Here is a 13,689-nt window from a genome sequence, read left to right on the forward strand (position 1 = left end):
AATGCAATTTCTGCATCGGTGTCCATTTCATGCTTTGGCGAGGCAAAGCATGAAATGGACACGATGGACTGGCGTGTCTATTACATGCTTTGCCATGATACTGGGTTGGGCTACAGCAGCAGCAGATCACATCAGATTACAGTACTATCAGCAACTAAGCATCATTTAAAAATCACAGCCTGTCTGAAAATTGTTGCTCGCCACCTTTACAAACCACAGCATTGAATAAATATGTACTTTATGTAATACAGTACATAAGTTTCACAGCTCTGAGGTGGAAATGCATTCATCTAATAAATTCAGACAGATAAAGGCCATCTCATATTGGTAAATGTTCAGTACAGCTTCTTACAGCGTTGAGTAGCTTTGAGGCTCACCCTCAGTAAGTGCACTACTAATGCTCACCTTGTTGCAGTGGCTTTGTTGAATGGGCGTTTTAAACAGCTGTGGCAGCTGTTTTGACGGCTCTGTTGTCCACCGTGTAGCACAATAAACATCGATCTGATCTTAGTCAGGTCGGTGTTATGCATCCAGAAATATTGACATACCACTTTAATGGTGGCAACCGTTTCAACCTGAGCTGTTTTAATTTTTTACATTTTTAATTTATATATTTTTACGGTGAAGAAGGCAAACGTCCAGCAGTCTTTGATTGTCTATTGATCAGGATTGCGGAAAAGCTCTTTGACTCGTAATTGAATGTTCGACTGTCTGTTTACAGAAACTGCCATCCTGGAAGGAAGCTGCTGCTCCTGTTTGTCAAATCATATGTATTCTGCAATTGCACTAGCCCACAGGACCTGTGGGAGATGCATTTGTGATAGAAATGGCGCTCTGCTGTCATTATAGCTGCATTTGTCATAGGTGGAAGAATTGCTGTAACTAAATGTCACAGTGTTTTGAAATATTGTGATGGGAGATTTTTTTTTTCCTTACTTTGTTATGTTGATTATTTCCAAATGCCACGTGTATTGATTGATGTGTTACGCTGGACTGGATCCTGTTACATTTTTCGCACAGATACACAGACAACTCTATGAAGTGAAAAGTTAGCGGTTGCTGAAAGGAGGTCATTATCAGCAAAGCTGGTCGGAGCATCAGCGCCTTTTATTTCTGGTTCGGTCAGAAGTCTGAAGCGATTGCAGATATCGTGTCTTTCCTATTGGGGCGAGATAACACAGGGAGATTAATATCTTATGAACCCAGCATACGACTCCATACACGCTGTTGTGAAAATCCTTACCTCTGCAGCAATGCATCAGCTTATTGATGTGCCTGCTGTTTTTCTATATGTACTCACTGCCTTCGCTATTGATTTGCTTTGCTGTGAGACAAACTGTGCAGAGACAGTAGGTGCGCAAGCAAAGTAAATACACACAGGTGCCGTACACACAGGATCATTTTAAACATTTACTGTATCGTAACTTGCTAAAGTCTTCAAATATATAAGAAGCGCTGTCTCTGCTCACCAGTTGAGCTGTCTGCTTCTCTCTCCCGTGTACACGCACCCCTCATTAACTCGTGAGTGGTTCACTGAGCCCCTCCGTACCGTATAACCACTCTCCTGACTGCAGGCAGAGAGAGACCAGGGCTAATTGGTAACATGGTTATGAGCAGCTGGACTGATACGGGTGGCTGAAGCTGCTCACTTGTCTCACTGACTGTGACCAGAGGCATTAATGGGCAAATGTGCGTGTCTGTTTGTGCGGCCACATAGCTGGCAAGCATGATGCACGGAAATCATATCTGGCTGCAATTTCTAACCTCGACCCTTCAACACGCTGGGTGCAATAGAGTAGAGCGATACCCTAATGGGTCGCTTCAGAGCCTTCACTTTAAACACTTCAATTACAATTAAATTAATATAACTTTGCACACCAGTATATTAGCAATAACCCATAATTATAGTGTTAAAGCATGTTTTTGACCAGAATTTAGAAATTCTAGCAGTTAATTGGTCATCAGCACGTGTCGGGTCAGACTGCTCAGTGCTCAGAGAAACTGCAAAATAACCAGGAGCTACATCTCAGAATGTGCAGGCCTCAGTTAGCATGTTTAATGTTAAAGTTCATGACAGCACAATTAGAAAAAGACTGAACAAGTATGTCTTGTTTGGAAGGGCTTCCAGGAGAAAGCTGCTTCTCTCTAAAAAGAACCTGGCAGCACAGCTTTAGTTTGCAAAGCTGCATCTGAATAAATCTCAAGACCTCTGGAACTACTTGACCTCAGAAAACCATATCAGTGTAAGGCCCTCATACCACCTGTCAAGCATATTGTTGATCATTGAGTTGACCATAAACTCCTCTGTTCCAGAGTCAAAAGCTTGTCCAAAACCAGGTCATGCAACAGTACAATGATCCTAAACACAGCAGCAAATCCACAACAGAATGACTGAAAAAGAAAAGAATCAAGGTGTTGCTTTGGTTCAGACCTCAATCTGATCTGAATGCGCATCAACAAATGGCCACATACCTCAATGAACTGAAGCGATGCTGTAAGGGCGAAGGGGCACAATTCCTCCACAATAATGTGAGAAACAAGTCATACAGAAAATGATTACTTCAAGTTATTGTTGCTAAAGATGGTTATTCAGAGGACTGCTTGTGTGCACCTGTAAAACCTCACTCTCACAGTTCATTTCTCTCTGCCACTGTCTGCTGAAGGAAAAAAATGGCAATAGTGCCTTCCTCTGTGTTTAAATGGTAAATGGTCAAATAACTGGAGCAGCTGTGGAAACTCTGCCCTGTACGAGAGTGACAAGGTTGGTGAGGAGATGGGCTGTGGTAGTTATTTTATTGATTGTTTCCATTTCTGTAAAAGTCACACAGTGTGGCACTGAACTGAAAACAGCAAGCTCTTTTAGAAAGTCGCAGGTCTCTTTTTTCTGCTTACACAGACCTGCAACTGTAACACTGATTCACCTTTGGCACAACACTGACCCAAGACATACTGCCAGGACAATGCAAAGTCATGACTATCCAGAAGGGCCTAGCCTGAGCTTTAAGCCTTGTGGGGAGACCTAAAGATGGCGTGCAAGTCAGTAAAAGGCTTATTTTAAATTACAAATTTTAGTTTTTGAGTTTCAATAAACTGAAAAATAGAGTCTTAAATATACAGCATACTAAAGTGCAAAAAACAAAACCCCAAAGTTGGACACTAATTTCTAAACGATCTATGTGTCAGATGAGGACATTTCTAAATAGTCTAATCGGTCTTGAAAATGGAAATATTTGACATGTGTGCCCGGCAAGCGAAGTTACCCCCCAATCTTAAAGGCAGAGTGAGTGAAAGCCAGCTCCGAGTTCAGGAGGTTAGCACTCATCTGCAGTTATTCCAGAAAACTGTCTGTTCCTGTTGCTTTCTAATGGACGCAGTGTGTCAAGAGGCGGTTGATGGTGCGTGCTTGTGCCGGCAAATCACACAGTAAAGCCACTCGAGGGCTTTTACATTGAAATACTTGAAGATGTGTTTTTGATTGTTGGTCAGTCTTCTCACTGCTGCATGCTGCACTTTTGGACTTAAAGTGTTTTGTGTGTCCTGTGGATTTTTGCAGTACGTGCGTTTCAAACAGTGTTGATTAGCCATCTACCATCTGCTGGGCTCCGTGAGGAGAGCAGCTCATTATTCTGCCTGTTGTGTCTGTGTTGAAGCCGTAGCGCCGCTCCAGCTATCAGGCGAAGCTGCGGGGACTCTTCGTATACGAGCAGCGGGGAGCAACTGGATGATGCGCTGTTACTGCGCACAAGTGGCTGAGTTGTCAGCATCTGTCTGACAGAATGAGCTGTCCTCCGGCCAATCTCTACCTCCAACTGTGACAGTACAAAATAGTTCTTTTTTTATTTATGATGAGGTGAACTCTAAACCATTGTACAAAAAATACAATCTCCTGAATGTCATTGTACAACATCTTCTACAGTGAAGTAGAATTGTAGCACTGGAAGTACTTTATTTGCTGCCTATGGGTGCTTGATAGGTGGTATTTTTTCGCTTCTGTTTGTTTTTGCCTCATTGTAATTTAATATTTATGTTTTTCAGGACCTTGTTGGCAGCGCCCCACCTCAGAGGAACTGGAAGGGAATAGCCATAGCCCTGCTGGTCATCCTGATCATCTGTTCTCTGATTGTCACCTCTGTTATCCTGCTCAGCCCTGGTGTGTATAGCCCTCTAGGAAATGCACACAAATACACAAACCTGCATGCAAATATGTTAACACTCAGTGGGTGTGTATTTCCAAGGATGCCAAGGATGCTTAATCCTCTTAGGTTATTATATTTATTCAAACAAAATGAGTAATTTGCATTACGTTACATATCCAGTTTCCTAGGAATTATGTGCATTCATAACTGACTATGGCAAGGATTTAAACTCATGCAAAAATTACAGTCTTCTCTTTAATATTTCCAGATACTGTACTTTTACTGTACTTAAGTGGTATTTTCAAGTATTTGTACTTGAGTTTTATTTATTTGACATATTTTTTACTTTTATTCCCTACATTTTTACACAAATATCTGCACTTTTTAATCCTTACATTTTCAGAACAGGACAGGAAGATGAGAGGATAGATTTAAAGATAAGGAGTTCTCAGTGGTATATGCAGTGTTGGGGAGTAACGGAATACATGTACCGCCGTTACGTATTTAAAATACAAAATATGAGTAACTGTATTCCGTTACAGTTACCGTTTAAAAAGGTGGTATTCAGAATACAGTTACTTTGTTGAAATAAATGGATTACACTGCGGTACTTTCCTGTTTAATATTGTCGCGGGTCAGGACTGTTTGGGTTTTGTTTGACAGCTACGTGCTGTTGTTCCAGGCGGCAGCGTTACGGTTGCCATGGTTACAGGGCGACGCTCTCTCTCTCTCTTTTGACTGTGTGTTTCCTGAGAGCCTTTTCGTTGTTGTTGTTGTTGTTGTTGTGCTAAGCTAACAGGCTGAATGCTACAAGCATAGCTCTAAAGAATGTAGCATCATGGGCAGTGTAGTCCGTGTTGCAGGGAGAATGGACTGCCATACACGTTATGGGTCTGTGAGCGCGAGGAGGGAGAAAAAGGGGAGTGGAAAGGTACGAGTTGTCATTGAGGAAAAACGGGAGCTGGAAGCATGTAAATATAATAATAACCACTGCAGCCAAGAAGAGTGCCTGACGAGCCCAGTTGTAAGTAAGCTATTAAGACTCGACTGTACACCGTGTTCGTGTTTTCCTCCGAAAACAATAAGTTCCGTTGGAGCAGTCTTTCAACGCCTCTCTCTGTCTCTCGCAAGAAAAGTTGACCCACACAACAAAGTAAAGCTATTTTTCGGCTACGAGCCGACAGGGACCCCGCCGTATTAGTCAGAGGTCCCTTTACTACAGTTCGGAGACGCGGACCTTCAGTAATAGTAATAAATCACACAGCAATAGTACATTCACGTTGTTGTAAAAAGCATGATAATATATTAAGTAATCCAAAGTATTCAGAATACGTTACTGTCATTGAGTAACGTAACGGAATACGTTACAGAATACATTTTGGGGCATGTATTCTGTATTCTGTAATGGAATACATTTTAAAAGTAACCTTCCCAACACTGGGTATATGATAAACTGGAAATATAAAGCTTACATGTAGTGTCCTCATTTTTTAATCTTATATCGGATCTGTATATGAAATAAAGTTATTTTTTCATATTGTGAAACGTCCAGCAAACCAATCTAATTTTTATACTAACTTTGTGTTGTTCAAGTGCTCTGCAGCTTGGTGCAGGATAAACAGGTTAGCTTGTTGTACTGTGGTGAATTCAGTAACTGAATTCAGTATTTAGACCAGCTGCATACGGTCTAGGATAAAGACAGAATAAATACTATACTGTCAGTGTAGTTGATGGAAATCTGCCAAGAAAGTAAACAAAAATCAAAACATCTGCTTGCCTGTTGCTGAGTTCAGTTGTGTAAATCCACCAAGAGCAGCAGTCTGGAGCTCACAACAAAAATTAATATGTTTCTTTTCTCCAACACTGAGCCAATACAACAACTTAGTGTTCCTAAGATAATTTGTTGTGTTGCCGAATCCCACTTCAACCCTTGTATTTTTTGTTTTAGTTGTGGAAGTGTAATCAGAAATAAAGTTTGTATTCCCGTGTACTAAAATTAATCTGTTATTGCATTAAAATATCATTAAGTTCATTTAGATTTGCACAACAAGAGCTCTAGAAAAGCTGCTTTTTACTGTTGGACTTTGAGTTCATTTCAGAGCATGTAAAGTAAATAAGATACATCAGAACTCTTACTGGAGTAGTTTTGAACACAGTTTTGAAGTATCTGTAGTTTTGCCACCTCTGAATTACTCTGACATGTTGATATTCAGCATTCAGACAGATGAGCTATAAATCAGGAGCTCTCTGGCTGAGGTACCAGTGCACACAATATTCCCATTTCTAAACCTATTTACTTATATGTATTTTAGTGCTGTCAGTGTTAATCTCGTTAAAATGACGTTAACGGCATAACAGTATTAACGTGGCAAATCTCCGTTAGTGAGTTAACACGTGAGGCTGCACGGCGTCAACGCCGTTAGCTCATTAACGCGTTAGCACGGTTAGCTTGTTAACACGCTAGCGCCGTGCAGCCCCATGCACAGGGCGATCCGCGTTAACTCGCTAACGGAGATTTGTGCATTAACGTCATGTTAACAAGATTAACGCTGACAGCACTAATTAATTTATATTTCTATATTTTTATTTATGTATTTATAACAGTAGCTCTTTTTTCCTTTTTCAAATGTATCTATTAGTATACTGTAGGTGGGGGGAGGGATTGAAACTGTGGTCTCAGTGAAGCATGGAGCTATGGAACTTTTTTTTTAAATAACTAACTAACACTGTCTAGTGTCTGTGTGTTTGAGAAGGGTGCCAGCTCTTTTCACTGCAAAATAAATCTACCTAAGGGTACTGATTAAAGAACCTTGAACTTGAACTTGAATAGCAAAACGCATTAGACAAGTGAGACGAAGCTCTGAGAGGGCAAGGCTCTGACAAAGCTACACAGTCACCTCAGCTGATTCTATAAAATAATAAATGCTAAAATAATTGCAATACAGTGTGCCAGAAGTTGCAGAAGTTATTGAAAATACCTCCAAAAGCCTTGGATTCTCATGAGCAGCTAATCATTGTTGGCTGTGTCGTAATGTCGCACCAAAACCCATTAGAATGTGTGAAGCTTTTAAATTTTCCTGGCAAGAAATCAAGGTGAGGAGAGAGAAAAGTACTCTAGCTGTTTTTCAGTGCACACAAATTCTACACACATAGTGTGCAGAAGGAAGCATTTATCTGGCCGTAAAGAGAGGCTCGTGCTCATGACAGGATGTAAGCATTAATGGCGTCCGTCTTAGCCGGGCTGTAATGTTTGAACACTGGAAAGACAAAAAAGTCCAAACGGTAAATAAGTATTCCTGAACTGTGGACAGTTCTCTGAAACAGTTCGGGCTAAAACGCTTTCTGCTTTGGTGAATTAAAAGATGAGTTGAGTGTCCTGATTGGTCCAGAGTGCGGACGCATCTTCATGATTGTTAAGCGTAATTCTTTGTTTTCAACTACAGACTTTCTTATGGATGTGGAGCTGTAATGAAGCTACTGACAAGTGGATGACCTTTTGAACAAAAGTGATGGATCCTCTGTTGCATCATTAAGACTAAAAAACAGGAAACATGGGAAGCCTCTGGTCCAGCTGAATCTTCTGGCTTAATCAAAACATTCATATGATTCACAACATTTTTTATGGCTGTTATAAACAGAAGCTTTGCAGAAAGAACTAAAATCAAGTCCTTTTTGCAGTTTGTGAACCACAAGCCATGTGCTGCCTACTTTACTTAGTACAGCCAATATCTCCAAAACAATCTACATGAACTCGTAGCACTGAAAGAGGCGTTTGCTGAATCTCCCCATTGCAGAGACGCCTCACATGAAATCGCAGTTGTCTTGATTTGACAATCTTTTTTCCACAGGGAACGGTTTTACAGAGGACATTGTTTCTCTGCTTGTGATTTTACACCAGTTCTACCAGTCATCTTCTCACTAGCTAATGGCCCTTTTAATGCGCAATTCCATTCAGGCCTGTTTAATGGAGATCATTATGCTGTAAGAACTCCAGCCATTTGTCAGATTGGCAAAGCATCAGAACACTGTTTGCCTCGTGCCGGAAATTAGCTTTCTCCTCCTCACTCTGCAGATTCTTACCAGGCAGGAGAGTTTCTATGACGTTTCAAGTCAGTAAACACTCGACAGCACTCGATGTGGTATTTACACGCGCACATCTCGCCGCTCAGTCACAACGCGAAGAGTGCCGAAGAATCTGTCAACTTACCATTTTGTACAGTAAGACCGGGCTGTCAGCCGTCGTGACAACTCCTGTCTTAACGGTGCTTTTCTAAGTAAAGGTGTTCTATAAGATGCCAAAAGGGTTCAAATGTTCACCATTTTTCCTTCCTCACATCCAGACTCACTCGCTTGTTGCCCCCCTGTTGTCTGCTCCACCTGCAGTTCAGCTGTCGGCTTCAGATCTCATTTTGGGTTTTGAGTCGCCAGGCAGCTGCTGAGAAACTCAGCAGGAAGATGGGAACTGATGCTCTTAGACCAACAGAGCAATACCAGAGGCTCTTTAATGTTTGCTCTTTGTGCTAAATTGACCCTCCTGTAGCAGGGGAGTAGTTGCTGGATTCCATCACCTCCAGAGACAGAAGAGGAATGTACAGTAAAACAAACGTGTTGATAAAAAAGTCAAAATATTTCCTTCAGTGTTTGCTATAAATAATAAAATAAAAAAAATCTGGCAAGACTGAAAGACAGCTATACCGCAAAATAATTTATGACCGTAAATATGTGGGCTTCTGTGTGTCATGTTCAATTTATGCATGTTTATCCTTTTGTGAAATGCTCTGACAGGTGAAGATGACAGCCTGGCCCTTAAGAAGAAAGTAACCGTAGAAGATATTTTTGGTGCAGACCTTCACATCCATGACCCGGACGCTAAATGGCTGAGCGGTGAGTGAGCGAACGTGTGTTTGACGTTTAAAATCCGTCTCTCGTGTCAAAACACAGAACATATCCAGACGCTTTATGACAGCCGTCACACAGAACATAACATCGGCATCAAAATCAGGCGTACACGTACATGCAGCAGCCCGGTTTTTCCACCTATTATTCAAGTTCAGGCAGTTCAACTGCATTCGATAACTGTAAACTGTTCAAGGTTTAAAAAATAAATAAAAAAATAAAAATGTGGGTATCATCGTATAAATTCTAAAAGAAGTCCGGCCTTCTTCCAGCGATTAACAAGTTGGATAACTAACATATTTCCTGCAGCATTGGAGTTAGAGGAAGCCTTGAAAAGTTGTTGCAAAAGTGTCCAAACATTTTGTTGAATACTTACAAAACACTCACTTACAAAAGGTGTTGGAACACCCTGTGTTACTAAACCTGCTGATACATCATTAGGACTATAGTGGTGCAGAAGGAAGAAGTTTATATTGGCATTGAAATTATGGGGAAAAGCTGAGTAACGCAGGAAGCCCGAGGGTTCATCCTGCAGCAAAACACCTTCATTACATGGAAAGTCCAGCTCAAGCTGGTTTGGGATGAAATTAATGCAGGGGTGAAAGAAAAAAAGCCTGCAAATGATACACCACATTTTTGTGCTGACCTTTTCAAAACCACTGATTTATATTTATTGCAGAAAGAATTCAAATCATGAAATCAGTTTGGCTGCTGGATGAGAAGAAAAACAGTTTTCATTTAGGATTTGAAGATTTCTAGAGAGAAAATAAAACTCTATTTATTCAGATGTTGTAAAAACTTTGATTGGTAACATATTTTCTTGGTTTGTCCATACAGTATAGTACAATAGAGTGATTATATTTTCTCATAAAAGAAAAATAGATAGTCAAGTCACACACAGCCAACGTGCTAGAGCAAGCCCAAAGCCAGACACCCAGCAATAAAGGGAGGCATAGAAATGATTCATAAAGAACAAAGAAAAGCAAAATGAAGGAAAAAGAAAGAAATGGTGCAAAATATCTGATGCTAACGAGTGCAGTGTTCCTATATCTAAAGTTTTGCATTTATTGAACTGTCCTGTAAGGACATCATTTGTATCTTATAAGGATAAGATACAAATGAGGGATCGGTTTTGAGTAAGTTGCTGAGCGAGGTGCAACAGCACAAATAAACTGATATAACTGAGCAAATAAAATATGAAATATTTTTAAACCTGCTTGTTTCTAAAGCTAATGGAGTTCCACACTACCTCAAATAAACATTACAATTAGTTCAACAAACAATAACTCTGATTATTCACCTTAAACACACGTTACATCCTTGGAGTCAGCCTTTAAGCCATGCAATACAAACTGAGCATGCTGTGTGCCAGTCAAAGTGAAAAGATGCACACTTAATCAGCGTCCCTGTGTCCTCTTTTGCCTTAATAAGGTAGAGAATAGGAAGCTGCTACCTGAGCTCATAAAAGCTAAGTCTGTGCCCCCTGGTGTTCAGCAGGAGAAGTGCTTTATGTTCTTGAATCAGCACTACTTTGTTCCTGTGATGGTAACTTTATAATAACATTGCATCATGATAGATAGATAGATAGATAGATAGATAGATAGATAGATAGATAGATAGTAGGGGTGCAACGATACACAAAATTCACGGTTAGGTTCGGTTCGATACTTTGGTGTCACGGTTCGATATTTTTTCGATACAAAAAAATGTTCATGCATTTTTAATTTGTCATTTATTAAAATTATAAATATATATTTTAACTCAAAAGTACAGTTTTTAAATTTAACCCTAACCCTTGTGCGTGTTTTTTATTTTGACAGTGAATGCGCACCTGCGGACCACTTATGTGCAGCCCTGGTTATTTAGCTCGTCATATTGCAGCCACAGAAATTCTTTTGTCCATGAAACCATAAAGCTGCACTTTCTTTTTGCCTTATAGTCTGATTTGTCATAACTTTTCCGTTTTGTGGTAAGCTTTTCTTTGGCTGTCACTTCTTCACCCTGACCTGTCTTATTTGGCTCAGCAGAACTGAAATGCTTTTACACACGGACTCACATAAGCTCAGCGATTCTCTGCGCGATCAACCTCTCACATGTTTAAGCTTGCTGCGGGAGATTTCACTTGTCATGTTTGCATAGTAAGCTAACGATTAATAAGACGATGTCAGAGGAATTGGTGCACAAATTATCATCACTCACAGATCAGTGCTGTCGCTCTCTATACACAGTTCGCACGATTGCAAAGTGAAAGCAAAAAAACAAGCGCAAATTCAAAAGCGACTTCAATATGTCACATATTGACAGTGGCTCACTGATGCCAATGACATAATTACCCAGCTACATTTCTGAAAGAATGCAAAAGCATTGACATATATTTTTCCTACAATAGCCCGACGGGCAGGGAAGAGATAGATTTTGGTAGCCCGACTGAAAAAATCGCTAGCTTCGGGACGTCGGGCTAGCGATATTGCGAGCCCTGTATCTGATTGAGGAATCACTCATCTTTGGAAAAGAGAGTTTATTACAGAGAAATGGCTCTTTCCAAAATAAAAGCTATACTATCCGCTTCTTCTGGGCTATATTCTCAGCAGCATAAGGAGAATCATGTGCTAACAGCTGTCTAAATGACTCGGCTAAAGTTAGTAGCATGCTTGCTTTTTTTTGTCTGCTTCCACTTGTCTTTGCACTAGGATGATGTCGGCGTAAATGTGCAGTCATATTCGTTGTGTTCCCACTAGTGCTTTCAGGTTAATCTCGTTGAAATGACCTTAACGCCACAACACGGCAAATCTCCGTTAACGAGCTACCGCCGATCGCCCCGTGCATGGGGCTAGACGGCCAACACGTTAACGAGCTAACTGCGCTAACACACTAGTTCACACCAATGTAATTGAGCATTGCATGGCACATCCAACATACTGTTTTACTTTAGTCCATGACTCGCTTACCTTCAGGGTCATACGTCACATGAAAACCAAAATAATTCCAAATGCCAGATCTGAATGAGGTTCAATTTGCCTGTTGCAAGGAGAGCTTAACTTCTGTCTCGCTAGCTTGCCCTGCGCTCTTCCTTCTGACTATGCTGTCTGTGTTGAGCGCTCAGTGGATCTGCGCTGGACAGTGCAGCCTAGGCGGAGTAGTCGAACACAGATTCACTGAGCGCTCAACACAGACAGCATCGTCAGAAGGAAAATTGATAAAATAAATTACAAATGTTGTATTGTTCGATACATATGCGTACCGAACCGAAAGCACTGTATCGAACGGTTCAATATCGATACGAATATCGTTGCACCCCTAATAGATAGATAGATAGATAGATAGATAGAATCTTCTGCCTCCATCTCTTCTATCCCGACCATCCTCTGTCACACCCACACCAACCCTCTGCATGTCCTCCTTCACCACATCCATGACTCTTTGAGGTTTTCCTCTTTTCCTCCTGCCTGGCAGCTCCATATTCATCATACTGTGTCTAATATATCCACCATCCCTCCTCTGCACATGTCCAAACCATCTCAGCCTTGCTTCTCTAACTTTGTCTCCAAACTGCACGACCTGAGTTGTCCCTCTGATGTACTCATTTCTAATCTCGTCCCCCTTCAACTGTGCCACCTGCAGTTCTGCCTCCTGTAATAAATAACACGAACAGTATAAATATAAGAAACAGCAGCAAGAAGGTTTGATACAGAGATGTCTTTATGTCCTGACAGGCGTGTTCACCTGTCACAAATAAAAGAGAGCTGTTGTACTTTTTTTTTTTTACAGAGGAATGATTTTTCCTGAGGTGTTCTTCATGTCAGCCCTGCTGCCTCTGTAGTGTGCAATGGAGTGGGTGCGATGGGTTTTCCATGTTCAGTGGCCCCCTGTCTCTCACTGACTCAGTGCCTCCAGTGATGGCAATAATGATTCCAGTCTTGTTGATCCTGCTGGCATGTGTGGCACTGATGATGCCCTCCCAGTAAACAACAGCAAAACAAATGGCAAGCGTTGCCACAGACCACAGAAGTTACCAGTAGTTACTTCTTTTTAAGATTCATATCATACAGAGTGAATAGTATAAGAAGTTTTTAAAAGCACAACAAAGTTAAACATTAAAGCAGTGTTTTCTACCCTTTTGTCTTCTGGCTTTAGCTTACCCAGTACAAATGTCTCTGATTTTAATAGCTCATCCAAATCGTTTTTCCCTCTGAACTTCATTCTCAGTTTCATTCAGCAGGGTGTTAAATATTTAAAGCGCTACATTATGACACTGAGTGGATACTTGGGTAGGGCAGGGGTGTCAAACATAAGGCCTGGGGGCAAGAAACAATCTGGCAATCACTACAATCTGGTCCACTGGACATTTGGAAAATGTTGAGTGTTTTCCATTCATATTAAACCAAACTAATTAAGTGATAGATCCACAATTAAATGACAGAAAAGTTCTTGTTTATTTCTTTTAGAAATTTCTGTTTTTAAAAAACGAAACAAAAAAAACACCCCAGATTTTTCTGTGAATTAACAAAAACTATATTTTATAATTACAGGATAGTCTGGGCAATGAACTGCTAGAATGGTTTCTGTAATTTTACACATTTGTCATGTAGCCTCACTGATCCAACCCACTTAAAATAAAAGTGGGATGATGTAAAATTAGTTTGACGTTCCTGCTGTA

At 40.7% G+C, this 13,689-nt stretch overlaps 1 protein-coding gene across 6 annotated transcripts in view; it reads left to right on the top strand.

Moving 5' to 3' along the window:
- LOC309694127 (A-type potassium channel modulatory protein DPP6-like) overlaps positions 1 to 13,689 on the top strand; it is a 99,960-nt gene that overhangs the window by 59,647 nt on the left and 26,624 nt on the right. For 5 of the 6 annotated variants that reach the window (XM_082513925.1, XM_082513926.1, XM_082513921.1 and 2 more), the window contains 2 exons: positions 4,036 to 4,150; positions 8,922 to 9,020. In XM_082513925.1, coding sequence (XP_082370051.1) covers positions 4,036 to 4,150; positions 8,922 to 9,020 — 214 coding nt within the window. Of the gene's footprint in view, positions 1 to 4,035; positions 4,151 to 4,646; positions 5,165 to 8,921; positions 9,021 to 13,689 lie in introns of those variants that run through there. The other variant, XM_082513923.1, reaches the window with a different exon arrangement.

This window comes from Aulonocara stuartgranti (genome assembly GCF_965226115.1).
Source record: "Aulonocara stuartgranti genome assembly, chromosome: 18".
Lineage (NCBI taxonomy): Eukaryota > Metazoa > Chordata > Actinopteri > Cichliformes > Cichlidae > Aulonocara > Aulonocara stuartgranti.